This window comes from Anser anser, assembly GCF_964211835.1.
Source record: "Anser anser genome assembly, chromosome: 4".
Lineage (NCBI taxonomy): Eukaryota > Metazoa > Chordata > Aves > Anseriformes > Anatidae > Anser > Anser anser.
In genome coordinates this window covers 45,945,702-45,969,033 of record NC_139724.1, presented here as the reverse complement: position 1 = coordinate 45,969,033, position 23,332 = coordinate 45,945,702, and the positions used below count along the sequence as shown (strand labels likewise).

General features: G+C 36.0%; 1 protein-coding gene and 1 long non-coding RNA gene across 3 annotated transcripts in view; one reads left to right on the top strand and one right to left on the bottom strand.

The window, feature by feature from the left end:
- Nucleotides 1–23,332, bottom strand: part of LOC310899538 — a 71,428-nt gene that overhangs the window by 39,469 nt on the left and 8,627 nt on the right. The window contains exon 2 of the long non-coding RNA XR_014584370.1: nucleotides 21,956–22,032. This is a non-coding gene — a long non-coding RNA (uncharacterized lncRNA). The remainder of the gene's footprint in view (nucleotides 1–21,955; nucleotides 22,033–23,332) is intronic.
- MYOZ2 (myozenin 2) lies at nucleotides 3,665–22,664 on the top strand. Of its 2 annotated transcripts, XM_083835971.1 has the most exons (6): nucleotides 3,665–4,223; nucleotides 4,773–4,876; nucleotides 10,213–10,382; nucleotides 12,901–13,030; nucleotides 14,823–15,006; nucleotides 22,226–22,664. In XM_083835971.1, exons 2-6 carry the CDS (start codon nucleotides 4,801–4,803, stop codon nucleotides 22,455–22,457), a joined length of 792 nt encoding a protein of 263 aa, XP_083692097.1. In that variant the 5' UTR covers nucleotides 3,665–4,223; nucleotides 4,773–4,800; the 3' UTR covers nucleotides 22,458–22,664. The 2 variants fall into 2 exon arrangements, with proteins under 2 accessions (XP_083692097.1, XP_083692098.1); XM_083835972.1 differs by lacking the exon at nucleotides 4,773–4,876 and having other exon boundaries at nucleotides 3,976–4,223.

Here is a 23,332-nt window from a genome sequence, read left to right as displayed (position 1 = left end):
CAAATTATTATTGCTTTTTTAAAAAGGACAATACCAGTATCTAATGCTCACAAAATAAAAACAATCAGACAGCTGAATACTGTAGTGAAGGCATCTAAGTCTATTCACTGGATATGGAGAAAGGAAGCTAGAATTAAATGCAATACAGAAAAGACTTGTTTCTAAACAAACATCAACCTCACAAAGACACACACAGATACTCTGTGTGCAACATTTAAGAGGCAAGGCTTCACCCTTTAAGGGCTTCTCACACAGACCTAATACATGCTTGTGACACTGTGTCAAACTGCAATGTTGTTATAAGCAGTGTGAAGACTTGCATCACTTGATGAAAGAAAAAACCAACCAAACAAACAAAAAACAAGCAATATGTCAGCTTCACCGTGCAAAGGGCCACCCATAGAAATGAGTGTGTTTTCAACTAGCAATCATCAGAAAACGCATGCACTAAATTAAAGTTTCCTGGCCAGCTGCTGGCTCTGATTAAGTCTTTGACAGTACAGGCCTGTGTTTGTGGCCTTAGCTCTTGGGATTAAATCAGGCTCTGAGCTTTCTGTTTTTTGTTTGTTTGTTTTGTTTTGTTTTGTTTGTTTGTTTGCTTGTTTTTGTTTTTGTTTCAAAATGACAATCCTTTAACTCTCAAAGACTGGAAGTAAAGCATGAAAGTGTGAGTCATATATAAGCAATAAATCTGGAGAAGTTGCGCCTAGATCTGTTGTTCCTGAAACTAGAACCATCTCAGCAGTAACACAGCATCCCAGGGGATGCTGCGGCAATTTTAACATTCTCAGTGAGAAGTAGAGGCAATGCTGTGCCTCCAGGAACAAAGCAAGCTCTGCCCAATCACTACCCCAAATGGAAAATATATTTCTAATATGCATGTCCTAAATGGAGAAGTGTCCCACAGCATGGAAAAAAATGCCATGCTGTGGGACACTTCTCCATTTAAGACATGCATATTAGAAATATATTTAAAAAAAAAAACAAACTAATATATATATATATATATATTTAAAAAAATAACTAAATCCTTTTGTTCTGTCCTCACAGGTAATAATCCTTAGCATGTGTTGCCTGGATTTTATTCAGTTCTTGACAACTTTACATCTTATTTAATGACAATCAAAATGTTCCAGCTCCTCAGTGTCAGAAAAATGAGACTATCTTCCTTTTGGTATTCTGTTCACATAGCTCAAAATATCTGCCTTTTTTTGTACTGCCCTAGTAACTAATATTTATTTTGTGATTCAATGTAAATACTTCTGCCACATTATTTGTGTAGTTATTCCTTAGTTTCTTCCTCTGAAGTTGATTTCTCTTTCTTATATGCAACTAATCTGTATTTTATTTCTTAGGTTAATTTCACTGATTTTGAATAATTTCATCTATTTTTCAGTGCAATTTTGAGTGGGAATCCTACCATTCTCAAGAGCTTGCAGTTATCCAGAAGTAACAGATGGCATAATTGTACATGCTTGTACAATACTCTAAAAGCATGATTCATCTTGCTCATGTATTTTTTATTCTATCAAATAACTAGTAAATGGAAATCGTAACAGACTAAACCCTGGACTACTGGGGATTTCCAATAGCAATCCCAACCTTTGGGATGCCTCTTCGTATGTCTTCCTGGATTCAAAATTCAAGCTTAAAGACAAGTGTCAATCGGTTGAATGTCCACTTCAAAATTTCATTTGGATGTGGTCTTCTGAATTGTGTTTGACTTTTTCCCCGTTCATCAAGATAATTAAATGTTTAAATTCTTTCCTGCAGACTGCTTGTAATTTTCCTAGGTTGGCACTTAACCGAGATTCTTGGCTTCATCACTGAAGTTATTAATGAAAACATTGATGAGCATGAAGCCTTGACAGACTCTCTCAATTTCATTTGACAGCTTGGTGGTGAATCACTAATTCCTAGAGTACAAGTTTCCAATGAGTTGTGTAGGAGTTTAAAGAACATTTGTTCTTTCATTTGCTTAAGGAAATGTGGCATATTATCAAAAACCTTACAAAAGTCAAAATATTTATGCCTACTGCTTACCCCTTCTATCATAGGCCAACAACTACTGTCAAATAAAGAAAATTAATTGGTTTCATAAATTTATATTGGTAGTTTCCTACCAGCTTATTATCCTGCTAGTGCTTAGAAACTGATGATTCAGTCATTTATATTTGGGGTGAATAAAAGAGATGTAAATCTATTTCCTTTACAACACTTTCCTCTTTTGATACCAAAAGAAAAATGTAAGTTAAAGCAACACTCATCTTTCTTGTATGTATGAAAAGTAAAAATTCAGTAAATGTTCTGTGATGACACGCATCTTTGTAGCTCTTATCACCTCAGCCTAGTTTCTGAAAGTCTTGGAAAAAAAAGCCTTGAATTACAGAGTAACTAACAGTGGAAGAGACCTCTGAGGGTTCAATTCCCCGTTTAATGTGAGGCCTACTTGGTTTGCACATGGCTTTGGCCAGTCAAGATTTCAGGGGACGCAAAAAAGAACTATTTGGGTTGAATTAAAACAGGATGCGGTAACATACTTTGCATTAAATCGTTCTGTCTTCCCTTCAGTTTCGTTATCTTTCCTGCTCATATTCTGCAACTTCTCTTCTCAAATACATAACAGGAACTGAAAGGTTCATTGTATGCTTCTTTAATTCACTTATTGTGTGGGAGAGAGAAGGGGGGCTTAATTTTTTATTTCAAGAGTATCTAGAAATCCACTCTAGTTTTCCCTTCACTTTGCTGGAGAAATCATTGAAGGCCTCCTGACAAACAGATGGACAGCAATCTTGAAATTGATAAGATTCAACCAAGACTTTGACTGTGTTTGCTGGTACTGTCCTAAGTAGCTGATCCAAGCACAAAAAACTGAGAAAAGAATTACTGACAGGTAAAAAGAGCAGGTAGATTGTGATAGTGAGGATTAGAATGAACTTCTCTTTGGGGCAGAGATGTCTAGGATCTCAGAAAAACGTTTTGCAAAGCTAAGTCTAGGAACAGAAATCTTGAGGGGGAAAAAAAAAAAGTAATTTTTTGGTTGAACACAAATGCTTTCAGGACATTAAATCAGGCACATACTTCACATCTGCCTCAGAGTGCTTGCTGCTTGTAAAGTTATGCACACTGTGTTGATGTATTTTATCACTCTCCAGATTCAATTTACAGGCAGAATTCCTTTCTCCTGTCATATCAGGATCCAAGCAATTTTCTGATCAATACTCCAAGCCAAAAAAGACCATAATTTTCCAGAAGAAATAGAAACTTCATAGAGCAAAGCCAAATCCTAATAAGAAATAGAAAAGCTTCTTCATCTTGTTGTTACTGCCCATAATTCAGTTATCAGCATTCAGACAACAGGTTGTGGGGGGAATGTTTCTTTCTGCTTGTTTCTTTCTGTCCTAAGTTGGTTGCTGTCACGTAATATTTGTGCTCCACATATCACACATTTCTTTGACAAGCTGATACAACAGTATCCTGGAATGTTGAATATGACGAAGTTTCAAGTTACTGCAGATTTCTGCTCCTAATGCACAAAGAAAATTACAAGATTTTGAATAACAGTTTGAGAGATGTGTGCTTGTTGAAAAATTACTCCCAGATATTTATAATACTGACAATTACTCCCTACCACTTATAATACTGAAAAAATTCTCATTTTTTTTCAGAACAGACTTTGTGTATCAGCCATCTGCCACTGACTTTAGCTATCAGCTACTATTGAAGCACGGTTTCATCTTTCACTAAGGATTAGCCCATGCCATTCTCATCTGATAGTCTTGCCCATCCATATATTTAACACCTTATTTTTAAATGTCTCTTTCCTGGTTATAACATAGAGATTATTATTCTCAGAGGTGATGAGGAGATGATCTGTATGGGTATGAGAGGAGCATTCCATTAAATCTTCCAATAAGCTCCGAAAGGGATATAAACTCTCTTTGTTGTGGGTGCAGCTGAATCTTTTCTGTTCTCTTCTTTTGCCAGGAAGATATGAGTGGCTGGAGTGTTTGATGCTATATATAACTAGTTGATGTCAGCTGGATGCCAATCCCTTTGAAGAGGATCAGCCCCCAGTTTGTCTCGGTACTAGGTACCATGCAGATCCAAGCACAAGGGTAGAAACCATCCTGGACCAGGCAGGTCATCCCCATTCATAACTAACTCCTGAAGCTTCAACTAAAGGGTTGAGAACGCTTTTATCTGCACAACAAAACAGTAGGGTAAGTGTATTGTTTCCTGAAATATTTTGACATTGTCTGTCCTACAAACTATCAGATAAAAGACATTTATGTAACCTCTTGACTCTGCAATTGAAAAGATGTTTATTTTTTTACCAAGTTTGCACTTTCTTTAAAGATGCCAGAGCATCTTATTTAGTTCCTCAAATTCTTTATTAGATTAAAAAAAAAAATCAGAATAACATTTCTGAAAACATACAGTAAGCTATAATTAAAATATTAGTTATGAATTTAAATCTTTTAATATAATGTGTAGATGTGAGAAGGCCTAGATCGCTGACACTGATTTTGCTACAAAATGTGTGTAACCAACTCAAAGTTCATTCCTTGGAACTTTCTATCCATCAGAATACATCCTAGCATCTGTCTGCAAGCAAAAGCAGTGCATTTTGCATAGTTAAAACCACTGTATTTCTAGATCAGGTATAACTAAATTCAGTATTCAGCCATTCTAAACATGCTATCAGAAATTAAAGTTGGCTTACTACCGCAAGCTGGCTCAACAATATAAAAATGTGTGTTTTCTTTCAGCAAGGAAAAATCATATCAGAAAATCACAATGTTATCACATTCTGCCATGGTCAAAGAGAGGAAACAACAAGCATCAGCCATTATGGATGAAATACACAGAAATGGTATAGCGCTGAACCCAACTTACTCTATATGCACTGTCCTCTAGCCCTCCCTAAAATATTTTTAATCACAGAGTTTAACTCTCTTACAGCTTTGTCTCTGGGTGTTTTGCCATAAATAATCTTGGGGGAGTATCATGCTGCCTATGGTAACTAATCCTTTTGTAGTTGCCTCTTTTCATTTGAAAGCTATTTTCAGATGAACAACTGCTGTGAAGGAATGAAGTAATCTAACAGCTGATGTACATTCTGCTAGGATAGCCTTTCAGAATATTATTTGGGGTGAATAACATGACTTCATTCCATTTTAAAAGGCTATCATTTGAGAAACATGCTGATCTGTCTGTATCCTCTTCTTTTGCTCTGTTTCACTTTGCTTTTTCATAAGAATGATATAAAATTTTGAAACAACTGTTTACAGCTCTGTTCCTTCCATGCATAATTAATCTTTGTAACTAACAAAATTTACTAGAAATGTGGCAATTTTCTCTAGTGCATAGCCACCACTCTTCTGTTGTTGCACTGATGAAAATGCAGACACTTATAAGAAGGTAGCTTGATTTGCAAAAATGGGTTCTTAAAAAAAAAGTAGGCTTCTAGTGTGACACCTTCAGAAGCAATGAACTCATCTGGGAATACAAGTCTTCCTGGCTTTCACTTGGTATGTGCTGGATGTTTTCGGAGATTTTTCCAATACTCCCTATGAATGTTTTTTATCATCTATGAAAAATACCGATTTTTTATAAGTGATAAACACCCCACAAGTCTCACTGAAGAAAAACAAAACAAAACAAAAAACACAAACAAAAACAACCAACAGGGAGCTCTGTTAATATTTAGATTTTCTGATAATCATCCTGCCTACATGGGAAAAACACTGGACATTACATTCCAGTACTGAAAATCTTCCCTGGGTCTTTTGCTCCAAAGAATTTGGGGATGTTTTTTGTACTCACTAATTGACCAGTCTGATTGCAGGAAGAGTAGGACCAGATACCTAAAGAATTCAGAAAAAAAAGAAGCTACAAGTTTCAGTGGCTGGTCCTAGTCCTGATATTTTCATACTTTTTTCTATACTTTCTATTTCTAAGCAAATACCTCTTCCCTCCTTCCATTCTCCACTGAACTCACACTTAAGTCTGAAACCCAGCCTGCCCTTACAGATTTCATTAGAATTCCATTATTTTTCCCACTGAAAACCCAAGTATTATACGTGCCTGAAATTGCCTGTAAGCTTTTCATGGCAGAAAATCTGTCTGTCATATGTTTGTTTAGATCCAGGCATTTCATGTGGTAAATGTTACTGTTCATAGTAATACTAATAAATGTACCATACAGTTCTGGAAATCATTGGAATTACTGGATAATCTGTGCTGATGCTTACATTTACTTTACATTATCTTTGGTTTCATTATTTATGTATTATCAGATTTGCTGTCAAGTTTAGATTTATACACATAGATACTACAGTTTATTCTACAAGATATGGTATGATACAGGGCCACTGAAGGCAAATACAGACTCTTTAAGTGTATGTTCTAGTTCTATGTCTTGGATGTCTGGGATACTTACCGTTAAAAAAAAAAAAAAGAAATTACATGAAATTTATGTGACAAGAGTCTGAAATTTATAACTGTAAAAGCTCAGTGAAACCAATTTAGAAACAGAGGATAACCAAAGCCATAATGAGACAAAGCATACACTAGTTCTTTGGGACCAGATCTTGGAAAAATCAGGGATAAATCTGTTTTTTAAATGACTAAATTCAGCTCTTTTAATTTTTGAGAATTTATTTTTCCCCTAATTGTTAATTGAGCAAGTTTAACCTGAGACAAACTGCTGTCTTTCTGGGTTTTGCATCACTATTAGTAATGAAGATTCTGTACCTGGAAATTGCATGAAAACTAAATTTCATCCAGTAAAGAACCTACCTTATTTCACAGACCTATGAAACTCTCCAGTGTTAACAGAGGTAAACAGTAATAGAAGATTCTGTAGTGCAAGTCCCTGTGGCTAGTAACGACACTCAGAAAGTATACCTGATATGTTCTTATTTTAACCCCTTTTATTATAATGCTTTCAGGTAAACAGTTAAACTCCTTGTAAAAGAAAAAAAGAAAAAAAAAAAAGCAGAAACAGTTGTGAATAAGATACAAAGTCATCCAAGTTTTTACCAGTGTCTCAGTTCTGGGCTAGGTTAGTAATGACTGAAAGCCCACATCTACCTGTGGTACATGACTTTGTGTTCTAGTGAAATCCTACATGTCCCCACATGTTGCAGTAATAGACACTACCTGTAAACCCTCTTACAGTGTTAGAAGAGAGAGGAATGTGGTCACCTTCCTAAACCCCTGTTTTTTCTCTGGCTGGCTTTGCTTAATTTTAAATTTCCTAAGTCTGACTGGCTGAGGTATACATGTATATATGTATGTTTGAGGAAGCCGTTAGCATTCAATTACACTTAAATCTCATGTCTAGTTCTGTCCTATTTCTTACATTAATTCTTCAGTAGCTAAATGATCTTTTATGATGGAGTTACAAATTCTTATTTCTGATACTATGAAAAACTATATCATATACTATGATGCTCATTATTAAAATTTATAATCCAGATGAAGGTATTTAGAAGATTGTAAACTGGAAGATGAAAAGCGATTGGGGGGAATGCAGGAGAAAATAGATAAATTATATTTAAATGAAATCTGTTAAGATTTTAAGGGCAGGATAGGGAGGGCTTGGCAAGAACAAATAAAAAAATTAAACTAGAAAGTTAAGATGAGGATTGAACTACGAATTAAACTTCCAGTATGAATGCCCATTTATGAAGAGCACTTGGAGAGGTTTTCTTCCTATCATCCTCTAAATGTCCCCCTTTTCTCATTCTTCATCACCTTTCCTGCAGTGACACTGAAACAATCCCTAGACACATTATAAAACCAGACAGCAGATTAGATTTTAGTTGGCAGGGGATTCAAATAAACTTAACACCTATGCTTCTGGGATGCTGACTAGACACACAATAGTACACAACTGTAGGTTACAAAGTACCTTGGAGCCTACAGTAAACATTAACAAGAACAGCACGTATGGAAGGGAACAGCAAGGCCCAAAATAGTTAACATCCAGCATGTCCCAGAAGAATACTGAGTGGTTTGGATAGAGAACTGCAATCATCTTGGCGCCCCAGTCTCTTAGGACTTACATATTACCCACTCTGCAGACAATGAAGAAAAGCTTGTTCTACATGAAAATATTGCTGATCTGAAAGGTAAACTTCTCATCCCTTACTAATATAAAACCATTCAACAGTCCATGCCCCTGGAGTAATCTTGAAAAATAAGAACATCAAAATATGAGTTGTGGGTCAACATTTCAGGCTGCAGGCCAATAACTAGTGCACTTATCTCAACCACAGAGCCAAAACCCCATCACTATCTGTCACTGATATGGCTGTATTGGACAAGCTGAGTCATTTTCTTCCATGTTAAGAACTCCCTGTTTTGTAGCTATCCCTTAAATATCAGAAGGGTGTTAGGATTCTTTGTGCGTACTATTTTTAAAGCAGAAGTCCATGCTCCGGCTCATGATACAGTTAGCCTGCTCTTGCTCCAGTGAAATCTACTGCAAGCATTTGACTGAAATAAGTATGAACAAAAGTGGATCAACAGTGATGAACTCCACGGCCACAAACCTGTTTGATTTAGTACATAGAAATCCTGTACAGCTTGGGCTAAATAGTTATTGCACTGATCTCTATTACATTTTCCTAAATGTAAGCAATCCACATTGCTTTTCCATCATAAAGTTACTAGGAGACATATGCCATGTACTCCAAATGAAAGTCTGAAACTAAAAATAAAACCATCTTTTTATTTTTTTTCCCCCAGCATATGCAAAATTAATTTTGACATTAGGGACCTATCCAGCTAATTAAACTGGGAGTCTGCTTGCCATGGAATCAAGATACAGTATTTTACATCTAATTTGCTTTCATTTTGTTTTAATGCATTAAAATGTATGTTGAAGTTCATAGTTTTAAATCCTGTAGATTATTAGAATATGTAAACAATAGGAGGACTTATTATTAAAGAAATAACAGAATGCGATACTGAATAAGTGGATCAAAGAAACACACTGCACCTATTTGATATAATCCTCAAAGCATATTGCACCTTCCCATTTTTCTTCCTGAAGTTTATGAACTGAGAACAGTTTCAACTAATAAAATGGCAAATATTAATATAAGTGGCAATAGGAAATGATTTTCTTGAAAATTCAGTTTTTACTATATGATCTAATTATTGTTACATTTGTTCAATTCTACTAAATTCTAAGCAGAAATAAGTTAATACAAAAATAGTTTGTTCAGTGTTGAAGTTACTGTATTCCAAGGTCCAAGCCTTGTCTATAGGTTGAGGACACCTATTGAGAGAGTTCAGTCACTCAGCTTGCTCATTGCCACCAGCACCCCAAACTCCAGAATATCACCACAGAGATGATCGGTACTTTCTGATATTCCGTGTTCTCTATTTACAGTCTCAAATGATCTCCTCTCCCTCTGCTTATGTACCTTCATTTTCAAATCCCTCAACGGTGAATAAACTAATACTGCACCTAATAATTCAGTATCTGATAGGGTCATTTTAAGAAGACTTGCTTGTAACTTTCCTCTTAGAGAGAATAAAAAATAAAACATTCTAAATCTATCGTTTCCTAAAAGCATGTTGTAATTTGTTCTGTCTCTCGTTTTCAACACCTTAAGTTTTATTTTGAAGGTTTCTTTAAAAATAACAAAAAATACAGCTTAATACAGACTTTCTAATACAAACTCTTCTTAAAGTAGAAAATAGCCTAGATTTCAGAAGAAAGCGGGGTTTTAAAGAGTAATTCATAATAAAATGTTTTAAGCAATAAGAAACTGGTAGCTGTGCTTAAAAGGAGCAACCTGCTCATCTACCCAGTGCAGGACAAAAAGTTAACTTAATGTTTGATTTTGGAATGCTGAGGTCAGATAGAATTTTGTTCCTGGTTTCAGCAGAAGCCAGTTTTCACTAGTCTGTGTGCAGGACAATATAGACCTGATTTTCAGAACAGCTGAATGTCATTCAACTGAAATAAATTTGGAGCTTGGGGTGCTTAGCATCTTTGAAAAACAGGTTTGTGGTGTTCTATAATCTGCTCCAAAATTCTAGAAAATGATTAATTTCACTAACACCATATGAAGCTGCCTCGTGTATTAGATAAGTATGCACTGATGTGTTATTGGGTTTCAGGTGTAGGGTACATGACATCAGGCATTTACAAAAAACAGAGGTATGTATTTATCCATTGTATTTCAGTCTCACCCAGCTTAAACCTTGGAAAAAAGGTCAGCACCCCAAGAGATATCATGGTAGAGGAACTATCGACACTCAGCAACAGAGGCGCAAGACTCTTCAAGAGACGTCAGCGGAGGTCTGACAAATACACGTATGAAAATTATCATTATGTAGCAAACAAGCCAAGAAACGTGAGTATTTGTAAGCACTTATTAATGAAACACAGTGAGACTAGCCTGGGGTTCCCTTGGTGCTCATGGTACATTATGTGCCTGATTTATTTGTAGCTTCAGGAAGAATAAGAGTAAAATACTGTACTACAACAATGCTAATATGAAGTGAGCCATTTGTATCTTATTGGGCTTCTGTAGAAAAATTAAAAAAATCTGAAGACCTTAATACTTCAGGACATCAGATTCAAGTAATTTTCACACAAATCTGATTCAGGTTACTAGTGATCGGAGTTCTTGTCCTGTAATAATGGGCACATTACTGAAAATTAACTAGTTAATGATATTCAAAAGGTTGGGAGAAGTGACGGTCTCTTTTACGTGACCAGTATTTTTATTAAAATAGGGTGGTGGTCTCAACGTAGTTGCCAGGCAGCTATGTGACTCTCTCAAATGACAGAAATTTTTGAGACTTCTTGCCTGCCTGTCTCAGCAAGGGGACAAACGATGAAGCTTGTCACTGAAAGACAATTATTCTCTGAACTAGGCCCCCAGGAACTGGGTTAAAGCACTAGTGATACCCTGGGAATCCTCATGGCTGGAACTAAATGCACCTGACGTTTGTCTCATTTATTGCCTTTGTGAAATACTTAAACCTTTCTAAACTTTTTGTTTAATCTCTACAAAGAAGGAGAAAAACATTCATAAATTTTATCTGGCTCTCCAATGTGATAATGGTTTATTTATTTAAGCATGAATACTCCATGCCCAGTCTAATAAAGCATGCAAGCAGCCCCTCTACTTCCATTGCAATTTCAAGTCTTTATTGTTTTAAATCCCGCATGTGTGATTCTACGATTATATTAGCATCCAAACCCTACAGAAACCATAGAAAGACTTTGACTGAATTCTTTAATCAAAAACTTCACTTGGAATAAGAAAGATAGTGACTATATATAACGTATTGTTATGATAAAACCTAAAGTTTGTACTGGTACAAACAGGGAATGAATAATTGATGAACCAAACAGTAAAGCACCAATGGCTTTGCTCAAACTATGTTCAATTTTATTAACGAAACCATATACACACACACACACACTTGCAATTAAATAAGAAACAATAAAATGAATGCAGTTTTTTTGACTCCACGGAATTTTTTTTGTCTTATGGCATCTCATAAGGAGATTTTGGGAGCAGAAAGTAAGATGCATTTGTAATTTACTACTGTCTTGCTAATCCAAATGGTGAAAGATCTCTTTACTTCTTCCCTGGAATTTCCCACAAAAACACATGCATACTGCACAGTCATTATGACATTCTGACATGGGAAGAAATGATGTCTCTCTGGTTTCTGTTCCACTCCCTTACATGCCTATTTAGCCACTACTGGTGATATCTTCACCAACGTTATGATTCTGGCTGCCAAAATTAATATTTCTAACATATTTTAGGATTGCTCCAAACCATACTGCCTTGATCTTTTTTGTTTATTTGTATGTTTCAGGTTAAAACAAGTATAGTTTTTTGCTTTCCTACTTTAAGAAACTCATACTCTGGAACTGTCTATATTTAAATTACTTTTAGCCTATGTGTCATAGCTAAAATAAGATACTGACTTCTTATGAGACTCCCATCTATATTTATGCAACAATGATTAAGCCTTTAGATGTTTCCTTAGAACTGATGACCCAATAGGAGGGTGGAAAATAACAGCATATCGTTAATCTCCAGAAAGTGACCTGCACTGAAGTTGTTATTTCTATTATAAATACAGGAAAAGAAAAGCCCAAACAAAAGCAATTCAACAAATGCAGTGGATTTTCAACTGATATAGGAAGAAAAGCTTTGAAGAATCAGTGACTTGAAACTCATATGCCTTAAACCTGCCAGATTTCTCGAATCTTTGGGCAGCAAGGGGGCCCTGTCTGGCACATCACAACTTCTAGCATCTAGTGATCCATGGGCTACATGTTATGGGCCCCCCTGCCAAAGTGACCATCTTTACTCTTTGCTGTGAACTACACAGCCCACAGGCACAGGTAGATATAGTGGTGACTGGTATGAGCAGCAGATGGGATGAAATCTCTTCTTAGACTACCTATTAATATTCAAATATCCCCAATTTTGGAAACGGTCAGAAAACTTAGTTGGATGGTAACGAAGCTTCAGGAGTCTTGTTCTAGCTCCCAACACCCCCAATCCTTTGAATAAAGCCATCACACATTTGAAATACAGACATTTAAAATTGTGCTGTGATACCATTCTTAACACTGATAAATTATTCTTTTGCTTACATAGCCATTGTAAGAAAGTTGTGAAACTGTTTCATCTTCTGGGTAACAGCCAGAAAATCCAGAGGAATGCTATCTAGCAAAAAGGGTACCTAACAGCAGGACAGTATGCCTTTGGATAATATACCCTGGGTCTCAGATCTGGCCTGTAAGATGGAGTAATATTCCATCCCTCAACAGAGAATCAGAGAGGGACTCATTTTTTGCCTGTGCTATCAGTGATATTTATTTCTGTTTGAATGCAGCGTGGAGAGCCCATGCAGGGTGTTAAAATGGATGGCCTCAGTGTTGAAGGAATTTCCCAGCATGCCCCAATGACACCTCCTAACACACCTGATCCCCGGAGCCCACCGCATCCTGACAACATTGCCCCAGGTAATAGATGAATTTATAGACATGAAATGCATTTAGTACCCAACTCACAGCAGACGAAGGAGCTCTTTCTAAAACAATATAATTATCAATAATTTATTAATAGAGTTACTATTAGAAATCCATAAATTGAGTCAGATAATTAATCAGAATCTCCCATGGAAATTTAAACCAGTACAGTTTAGTTGCTTCTGTTCGTTCTTAACGATTTGATATGCCCTTTGTACTACCTTTCCCTCAACTGAAGGCATGCATTATTATCCAGTGAGACTGCTCATATATTTATTGATCTTATAAACATTGAGAAACAGATCCTCAGACTTTAAACCAGATTAATATACTGACTTTTCAACACCCTAGTTTCTAATGTACAACACACTGCTTAACAATCTGAAAGATATCCATTGTAGTTTAATTACCTGTAAATGGACATCTGAAGTCATTGCAAGTTTTGCTGGAACCCTTTACAGATAAGTAACTTAAACTGGAATTTGCCCCTGGCTGTATACACTGTTCTGCTTTATTTAAGTCCTTAACTGTGAGGGTACTGTTGTCTTTATTTAAAGCAGTGAGCTACAGGAAGGCCTTAATTTGTATTCTTTAGAGAAGGCTAATTTGTTTTAATTAATTTATTCAGTGATATAGCCCTTCTTCCTGTTTATGAATTATCCATGAGCAGACTGTGGTTTTTACAAATTCATTCTTTGTTCAGAATTACTCAATGCATGTTTTGTGCAGACCTTTTCCAGTCTATGTAAACTAGGTCAATGCTACTCTGTTAGTGACAGCTAAGGCTCTCTGTATCCATGGGCCAAATACAATGCAAACTGAGGTAATTCCCATTGCTAAAATATGATACAAATCTTCAAGTTTTCTTTAGGCAAGAAATATTTATTCGTGGTGAAAGGAGTATTTACTAAACCACAGGGCTTTTTTTTTTTTTTTTTTTTTTTAAGCTTACAAGAGGCAACAGCATTAATTTAAAGAGCTAGATGTCATGTGAGGGTAAATAGGAAAACAGATTTCCCTTGTTTTTCAAATAAATACTATAAACTCATATGTTAGAATAATCCCTTGCTGATTCTAATTCTTCAACTGATTCTAATTCTTCAAATTGCACAGTAAGGTCTGGGCTTTTTTCCCCTTATGTTTATTTGTGCCATATTGTACTTGGCTTTAGAAGAAATCACACTGAATAAGGAATTCACGTGTTTAGTAAAATTCTGATCAGAGCCTGATTCTCAGATGACTATACAGAGAAAAAAAAAAAAAAAACACTGATTGTTCACTTTTTTACATGATTAAAAGGACCAAAGAGCCAAGTAGGTTGGACATTTTAAAGCATCAAATGGAGGCAAAAAGTCTGCTAGAATGGCTGGGACCCTAACTCCTTTTAATGTTTTTGGGAAATCTCACGCAAAGACTATTGAATTATCTTACTTTTAACCAAAAGGCTGTTTTTAAAATTTGATTGTTAATTCAGCCCAAGGTCTGTGTAGATGTGCTCCTTTTTCAAATAGATGCTTATAATGATAGAAACAAACTTAAATAAAACTAAAATAAACTTACCCTCAAAAGAAGAGTAGATAACTTCAGATCAGTTATCTAAAAGGCTACAAATACCTCCTGTGAGTTTTCTGGTTTTGTGTTGCTTTGGTTAACTCACTTGATTCAATTGTTCACTTTAACTAACTGTGAAATAATGGTATATTACTTCCTGTTTACATAGGATGATGGTAAGAAAGCAGAAAAATCAATATACTGTTATACTGGTTTTACCTTGATCTCCTTGCAGGATATTCTGGACCACTAAAAGAAATTCCTCCTGAAAAGTTCAACACTACTTCTGTGCCAAAGTATTATCAGTCTCCTTGGATAGAAGCCATTAGGGATGATCCAGAGCTGCTGGAGGCTTTATATCCTAAACTTTTTAAACCTGAAGCAAAGCCAGAACTGCCCGACTACAGGAGCTTTAACAGGTAATTTTGAGTGAACACTGGCTTTTATGGAGCAGAGAAAAATTACTGTGAAATGAAATGTATCCACTGGCTGTAAAAAGACCCATGACCTGTTTTTGCAAGTATGCCCATAAGCATGAACAAACAGATTACAGGTAGCAAACAAGAGATTTAAGAAGGTAACTAGTTTCTCTCAAAGTGTGGACCCAAAATTAAATTCTAGAACCAAGAATATAAGATTAATTATTGAAAATATTGAATGAAAAAGAGAAAGAAAGAAAAGAAAAGAGAAACAAACAAACAAAACAAAACAGAGAAATAGAAGTATCAGAATCCAGTGTACTGAATAAACGTGAAAAATGGGATATAGCAATGCCTACAGTATTCCTGTTGACTTTGGCAGGTACGGGATCATGACCTCATAAAACCTACCAGGGAAACTCTCAGTAAACACTTGGCTTGTAAACAGTGTAATGCAAACCACATATACTTTTCCTTTCTATTTATTAATTTTATTTATTTACTTATTTATTTTACAACTCACACTCTACAGGCTTAAATTTTTAGGCAATGATACTACAATGAACTCTACCATGAACTCTACCATCTACCAATCCCTCACACTAGACAGTTAGAAGCTTGCATTTTTTACCACATTTAACTTTTTTTGCATCTTCGATAACCTTTGGTAACAAATCAACAGATGGAACATTACAAGCAGACTTGAAAAAACATTTGAAATCAAAGGGGATCTGTCACTGAAGTTATTTGCATAGTAGGTAGTATACTGAATACTGAGGCTTTCAGTGGAACTTCTTTATATATTGACAATAGTGAGTTTGGAAATACTTTGAAAGTTTTAAAACACATTCTTACTTAAGTCCTTTGCTTTAATTCAAGTCATTCACAGTATCTTTATATATCAAAGTCATGGACAATTTTTCACTAAATGATCCCTGGTGAGCTCCAGACACCTGAGACAAACCAAAACCCCTTTGTCAAAACATCAAATAGATGGCAATCTACTAAAAAAAAAAAAAAAGAAAGAAAGAAAAAAGGCATGGCAATATAAACACCACAAACATCACTTGCATTCCTGTCATAGAGGCAGGCCTCAACTATGAGTATAAGGAGAAAAAACTCCACAATACAACATCAAAGTTGGCACTGCAGACACTACATTAATTTTTACTTCCTAACAGCAATACACATAACAAGTGTGTAGCACACTCTTGTCAGCAAACAAAATAACGATACAAGTCAGAGAGATGAGCCACAGCTGCCAATGTTGGAACAGTAGCAGCACAGTTTATGTACTATGGTTATTGTAACTGAAAAAGAAGAAAAAAAAAGCAAAAAAAAAGCCAAACATATATATACATAGAAATAGAGCCAGAATCAGTAGTCCCTCACACAAATGAGATTTTGAGTCCAGCATACAAGTCATCACTGTTGAAAGACAGAATCAGACAGGGCACAGAAGCTCCATTAATAGGGATATGTGTCTTGAGACAGTATCTGATGGCTTCTTTGTGAATTTCTGGATGCTTTGTTGTCCCATAATCTGTTAGTTGTCCTCTATACAACACTAACTGTTCAGATTTCTTTCTATGAGGATTTGCTCTGTGTATGATATGGCAGAACCATGGTTCACCACAGTCCAAATTTGTTGAACATATATGCATTCATTTAAGGGAAAGGTCAATATTCATCCTTGGAACTGCCATAAAAAAAAAAAAAAACTGGCATGCAATTCTAGATCCAGATTATGAAACTGGTAAATTGAAAATGCAAGAGATATAATCCATGATATTTAAACAAAGCAACCACTCTCCTCACTGAAAAAAAAAAATCTACATCCACAGCAAAATAAAAGGATACCTGGTGAACCTAAAAAAGCTGTTTGATATATACGATGCACTCAGACTTATGTTTTATAGCAAGAAAAACTAGATCCAAAAGAAATTAAGAACTTGCAAAATTGCAGTTCAAGATACTAGCCTATTGGAGAGGATCTCAGAGCCATGAGTTATGTGTCTACACTCCTAAAAATGCATAGGAGAGTGGGGTGACTGGTTATGGGATTCAGTACAACCAGCACACTGTACCTGTCAAGCTAGCCAAAAGAAAACATTACAGAGAATGCTTCATGTGACTTAAATTCCTCTTTGTCAAGGCCATCAACACCTAATCATTACTGCCTATCTTCAGGTCAGGGCTAGATCAGGGGCTTCCTTTCCAAAAAAAAGAGCAGAGGTCACATGTATTCTTTAAAAATGCATACTCAGGAATAAGGTTAATTTCTTTGGAAAGAGCATTTTCCTAGGATGTGGCCAGCCTGGGTTTATTTCTAAAGGAATGTCAAACCCTGAGAAGAAGTATAACAACCTGGCTCCAGGCTCTTCCAAGGAAGAGGTGGGAACATTTTTCACTTCCCTTATTAAGACTCGTACCACAATACAGAAAATAGTAAACTTATTTGGGCCAAAGGGCCATCTTTTCTTCTCCAGCTGAACAATCTTTTTTCTCTAGCTGAACAATTAAGTAGCTCACGTGGAGAAAGAGAAACCAGGGTCTATATCTGAGTTCCCACATCTTTTCATGTACTTTCTTTAGTTATTCCTTACAGTAAAGTAAATAAATATTTAGAAGCAGAAAACAAGACCTACACCTCTCTGCTATTAGTTGTTCAGCCTGATGTCTAGGCTAAGATTCATACTCTGTCTAATCCAATTAAATTTATATTTTTGGGTAGCATTTGTGCTTCAATATGAAGGGCTTCAAGCCCTTTGGAATATTCTATGTGAGCAGTTAGGTCCATTCTTACAAAGACATCTCTTGCAAAACAGCTCTGGTCATGTTCATGCTATTATTTGACAGAGATTCAACAGTACTAGCCATGGTCGTAGAGTGAAAATGCTTTTACTGAAAGCTTGCTGCAGTAGTATATTGTGTGTTTTCAGGAGTGGAAGTTCAAGCAAGATTTTATTAATTAGAGAATCACAGATGAGTTTTGGTATAAGATAGGTGCAGCTGCCAATATAGCTAAGTAAGATCTGAGCATTTGCAGAAGAAAAACTTTCGGGCATCTCAGGAACTTAGCAGCCTATGGGTTTTGGGCGTAGAGTGAAGTATCTCTTGGACTTTTATGTCTGTATCATACTAAGCTATTCTGTGCATCTAGGTCACAGCATCCTTGATTTCTTTAATTGCAGTCTTGGAGAGAAAGCAAATGATAGTGTATTAAACAATCGAAGTATGATATAATGACGCCTTTTTTCTTTTTATCAGTGAGGGTATCAATCAAGGCTTTCTATCATGATTCATCATTCAACAAAGTGCCATTATGTCTCTTCTCCTGCAAAACACTAGTACAGTCATCGTTAGTCAGAACGGGGTGTGGTTAACAGTAAGTGTGATGCATAGGACTTCCCAAAGGAAACGGGCCTCAGATTCTACCCAGTTCATTCATTTGTATCTGTTAAAATGACACTTGGACTTTCCTGGACATATTCAGGTTCCTTTCAGTTTTCTTTGTTCCAGGACAAACTAGCAACATGACTTTAGCAGCTAGGGACCTCAGCTGTGTCCGAACAGCCCCACACAAACATGGCGTAAAAGTTTACTCAGTACTCAAGAGCACTCAGGGTTTTTTTGTTTGTTTGTTTGTTTGTTTTTCTCCACTGCCAGCAACATGGCAACTCTGGACCAAGTACCAATACAAATTTTTTTGTCATTGGCTTTAACAGTAGCAGAATCAGGACTATGGAATTCACAGAACTATTAGTTGAGGTCTCGTAGGCATTTTACACTGCATGGATCTTGCAATTCCGGCAGGTCAATGAAGGAAGAAGCATTGGAAGCAACCAATAAGCACATTTTCCTTCTGAGGCAGGGCTTTCTGTGAGGCAGCCAGCAGTGGCTGAATTGCAGATAGTACTAGGCAGGGTACATGCTCAGAGAAGCTGGGTTCGGAGGGTTTCTGTAACAGACTCTTGAGAAAAGGCTACCCTTTCTCTCCTAGATGAAAATGAATCTGCTAGCAGAGAAATACTCCAGAACAGAGACATGTCACCTGATTTCCTCTTGTCGGTTTATTTCTTACTAGAAAATTAACATTTGTTGAGAAGTTTGTAATACCAGTTCATTTAGTACCTTTATTCCATCTGCTTTCCTGAAGCTGGATAAAATGTCAAAGGTACGATTATGAATGACACACAAAGCACTACATCTTGCTCACATAAGACAAGCAAGTCTGACTGGTTCTGCCTCTCCTACCAGATAAATTATTGCTCAGCTTTCTCAATTCCCAAAGACTACTGTTTCAAAAACACTACAGGAATCCGGTCCATCTGGACTGGGCTCTGCTTGTATTGATTAATGGATTCTGAACTCTGTTGTAAAAATGCTGAGAACCAGATCCTCTAAGGAATTTTGGGTGCCTAACTCCAAATGATGTGAGAGATTAGTGGAAGCTCAATGCTTAGCCAGTTCCTTAGCATCTAAATACCTTTGTGAAATTGGCATTAAATCTTGCATTAAGCTACCCTGAAGCTCTGAGTATTTTGCAGGGTCAAGTTCTCTGTTCCTATGTCTCCTTTTAGCACAGAATTAACAATAAGAAGAATGTTCACAGAATGACAGTCCCATTTTTAACAGTGAAACTCGCGTTTTTCATAATGCGATGTAATAGAAGGTGTTAATCCAATACAGTTAAAACATTTCTTCAAACTTTCAAAATCAACAACTAGTCTCCCATGCTGAGACAATTCAATGTTCAATAAAACAGACTAAGAACAAAAAGAAGAAGCCCTACTAAAACAACAGTTAAACACGGTTGTGCCTGATAACATTAAATCACACATCTACTTTTTAGGAATATGCGAAGTGATTACTAAACAGTCTCTTATACTTGTGCCACTTCCTATGGCTCTGAACCAGCATTTCCGCCCTTATTATGAGCAGTGACTACTGGAATTTTTACACAAGTTTTAGGCTTCTATACAGTGAATCAGAGGTCAAGTGATACAATTGATGTCCACACAACAGAGGTCATTATGACAGCACGTTGTCAGACAAGTTATTGCTCACAAAAATATACTGCTGCTATAAAGGAAAATTAACATCTAGTAGCCAATTACTATACTCTCCTTTATGTTGATTACCATGTGCTTCTGCCTAGCATGCAAGAATGGCCCCTCTGAGGCCAGATTTTATATAGGAACAACATGTTTGTTTTTTTCCCCACAAAATATATTTAAATTTCTGTAGAACACTCTTGTTTCTGTTACCTACAGAAAATTCCTGTACATAAAAGCAAAAGGTACTACAAGAAGGAATTTTAACACTATAGAATTGTTTGGGATTTTATACAGCTATTACTGTTCCATTCATCTTGATTATTCCTTTGATTTACATATTGATGAGAATTAAATATTACGACAATGTGAGACTGTGTATCTTAATTAGAGCAGCAATTAAAACAATCTTTATTATCCTGTAAGACGCAGATCACTACATTCACTCTGTGCCAATTACCAAGCAATTATTTTTAATCAGTATCATACAGTATCCAATTTGGCACTGTGACCTAGAAGACAAGAAAAGCTTGACACCACAAGCACTTTGTATAAAGAACTCAGTTTTGACCTCAAGAGAGTTTAATGCCTGGACTAGTTACTGCTGCAAAATCATATCTTCAATTGAGAGAGAGTTTTAGAGCTTAATTCAAAGCTGTCCTCTTCTCTCCCAAAATATGCATGCCCAGAAATTTCATGATTTTTACATCTTGCAATATTGACCTTTGGAATTAACACTATCTCTTTATTTTTGTGCGCTTAATTCAAAAAAGGTTTTGTTTTATCCATAGTTACCTTGTTGAAAATTTTAGTCAGATCTTCAATTTCTCTCTTTTAGTTTCTGTTGGTAATTATTTCTCTGGGCTTCACCTATAATACCTGGAGCCAGTAGGAATATATACCAGCAGATCTGTTTGGTATCAAACACACAAAACCTACAAGGGCTAGAGGAAATCCATTTAAAAAAATCATTTTCACATGCCACTATATATGTATCTTTGCAGAAGTCAGGTGTTGATGTGTAATTTTAAAATCTTACATCTCTTAACTGGCCAGACTATATCCCAACAAAGTTACAGGTAATCAAAATGCAAAGCACATGTCTGTTTGTTCATGTTTGCTCATACAAAGGATTCCGGAAAAAGTGAGAGACCTCTCCCTCCCCCCTCATCCCCTCAATTTTTTACAGCCTAGAAATCTGAAAATAAATAAATAAAAAGAATTAAGGGAAGTATATGTTAATACTGTTGCTTAAAAATATCTGCAATTGCATGTAGCAGTCAGTTCCTGCTTAGTAATTCGTATCTTTTAGTTTCTCAGACTTACCATCCAAGGGAACACGTACATCTAAATAACATGAAAAATACTGGCTGCAAATTAGGACCAATTTCAGCAAGTGTTTCAAGGTTTAGTTACATAAACATTTTCTTCAGGAACAAAGCTAGAGTAAGAAGTCCTCACCCATTCCCCTCCTTTCCAAAGACTGTTGTCTTTGGCTGTTCCTTTCTGCTTCACATTACACTTCACTGCCTCCTCACTTGTATTGTTATAATTGTTTCAACATAATGATAAAAAACAGATTGCTGTAATAATTCTCCTTTGAAGTGTGTGTTTTGGTTTTTTTTGTGTGTGTTTTTTGTTTGTTTGTTTGTTTGTTTTAATGCAGATCACATAAATGACCCAATTGTATCACATATCCCACATACGTTCTTGCTGGTACAACAATGTGATGCTGAAATATAGTCTAGTGGGAGGAACAGGCTGCTGGGGATAGGAGAAAATGGGGTTAGAACTTCCTGAACTAGTTACCTGCAAGGGAGAGTGTGCTGAATTATGATTTTCAGACTTAGAAATACACTACCAACAAAATAAATTTAGTAACTGTGACTCACCAATGAAAAGGTTTTCTTGCAACAGCTATTTTCCCCTCGGATTTTCTGTCCATTGGTAACTCTGAAGAAGGCTTTATCTATGGGAAAATTTATCAGATATTAAAGACAATTTGCCAGAAAAGCAATTAGCATACTTTTCCCAAAGGTGTTAAAATGTAAACAAGAAATTACATTAAATCTTTATCATTAAAATAGCTTCTATACTTTTGATGCCTGGGAGAAAAATATTTTTTAAATCACATTTTAATTTAATTTCTCTAATATCTACAGAGTTGCCACTCCCTTTGGTGGTTTTGAGAGAGCATCAAAGCTGGTTAAATTCAAGGTACCAGATTTTAATATGCTGATGCTAAATGATCCAAGATTCATGATCCTTGCAAACCCTCTTGCTACCAGAAGATCCTTCAATAGGACTCCTAAAGGATGGACGTCTGAGAATATTCCTGTAGTATTCATTCAGCCTACAGATTCCGACACTGTTCCAGAAACAGAGGACCTGTGAGAGAAGCTGCACTCTATATCATACAAAATGCTGAAAGCTGCACATCCATGTATTTTTGGTCCAAATACTACTAAAGGCTACTGATAAAATCTTTCCCTGGCAGCTGGCATATAAGTCATAATGTCTGATGCAATGTCCCTTCTCTGGCATCTAATTTCATCTGTTAACATAACGTAAATAAAGTAATCTGGCAAGTATTGGCTGCAATATTTTGTACTTGTGTTTATATATTCTTTTACTTCACCAAAAACTACGACTTTTGTAAAATCTTTGCTAGTCATTTCAGAACATGTGCATTAAGATTTAAAAAAAAAAAGTGACACTAATATCAACGAATTTGATTTGATAGATATGCTGATTCTGGTAGAACAATTGAAAAATGCCATGACAGTGCACTCAGTGCACTCCTAGTACTGCCTGCTTGAGAAGAGCTCTGAGGAACCAACCTTTTTTTTCCCAATCACTCTTCAGCCAAAGTTATGTTTGTCATTCATTACTTTGGTGACAGCAAGTTACACCATTTTCTTCTTTTCCTTCTCTAACTCAGCTTTAATTATGGACATCAATGTCCTTGTCATATGGATTTGTTTACGGAAAAAGCAGTAAATTTGTCTATGACAAAGACTACATACTGGTATGAAAAAGTACAAAGGTATTTCCTGGATGAGTCTAGAATGTTTGTTAATCACAACTAAAACACCTACCAATGACTGGTCACGTCAAACATACCAAATTAGTCTCATTGAGCTATGTTACCACAAATGCATTTGTTAATAGAAAGAAATGTCATATACCTTTCCCCCTACAGCCATAATATCTTTTAGGACTTAAAAGCACGTGAGTTTTCTTGTTCTTGATATGCTGGCAAACTCTGA

Coding starts and splice junctions, on each gene's coding strand:
- MYOZ2 (XM_083835971.1), top strand. CDS start 4,801: ATGTTATCACATTCTGCCATGGTCAAAGAGAGGAAACAACAAGCATCA. Junction 10,383..12,900: donor TAGCAAACAAGCCAAGAAAC/GTGAGTATTTGT, acceptor GTTTGAATGCAG/CGTGGAGAGCCCATGCAGGG. Junction 13,031..14,822: donor TCCTGACAACATTGCCCCAG/GTAATAGATGAA, acceptor ATCTCCTTGCAG/GATATTCTGGACCACTAAAA.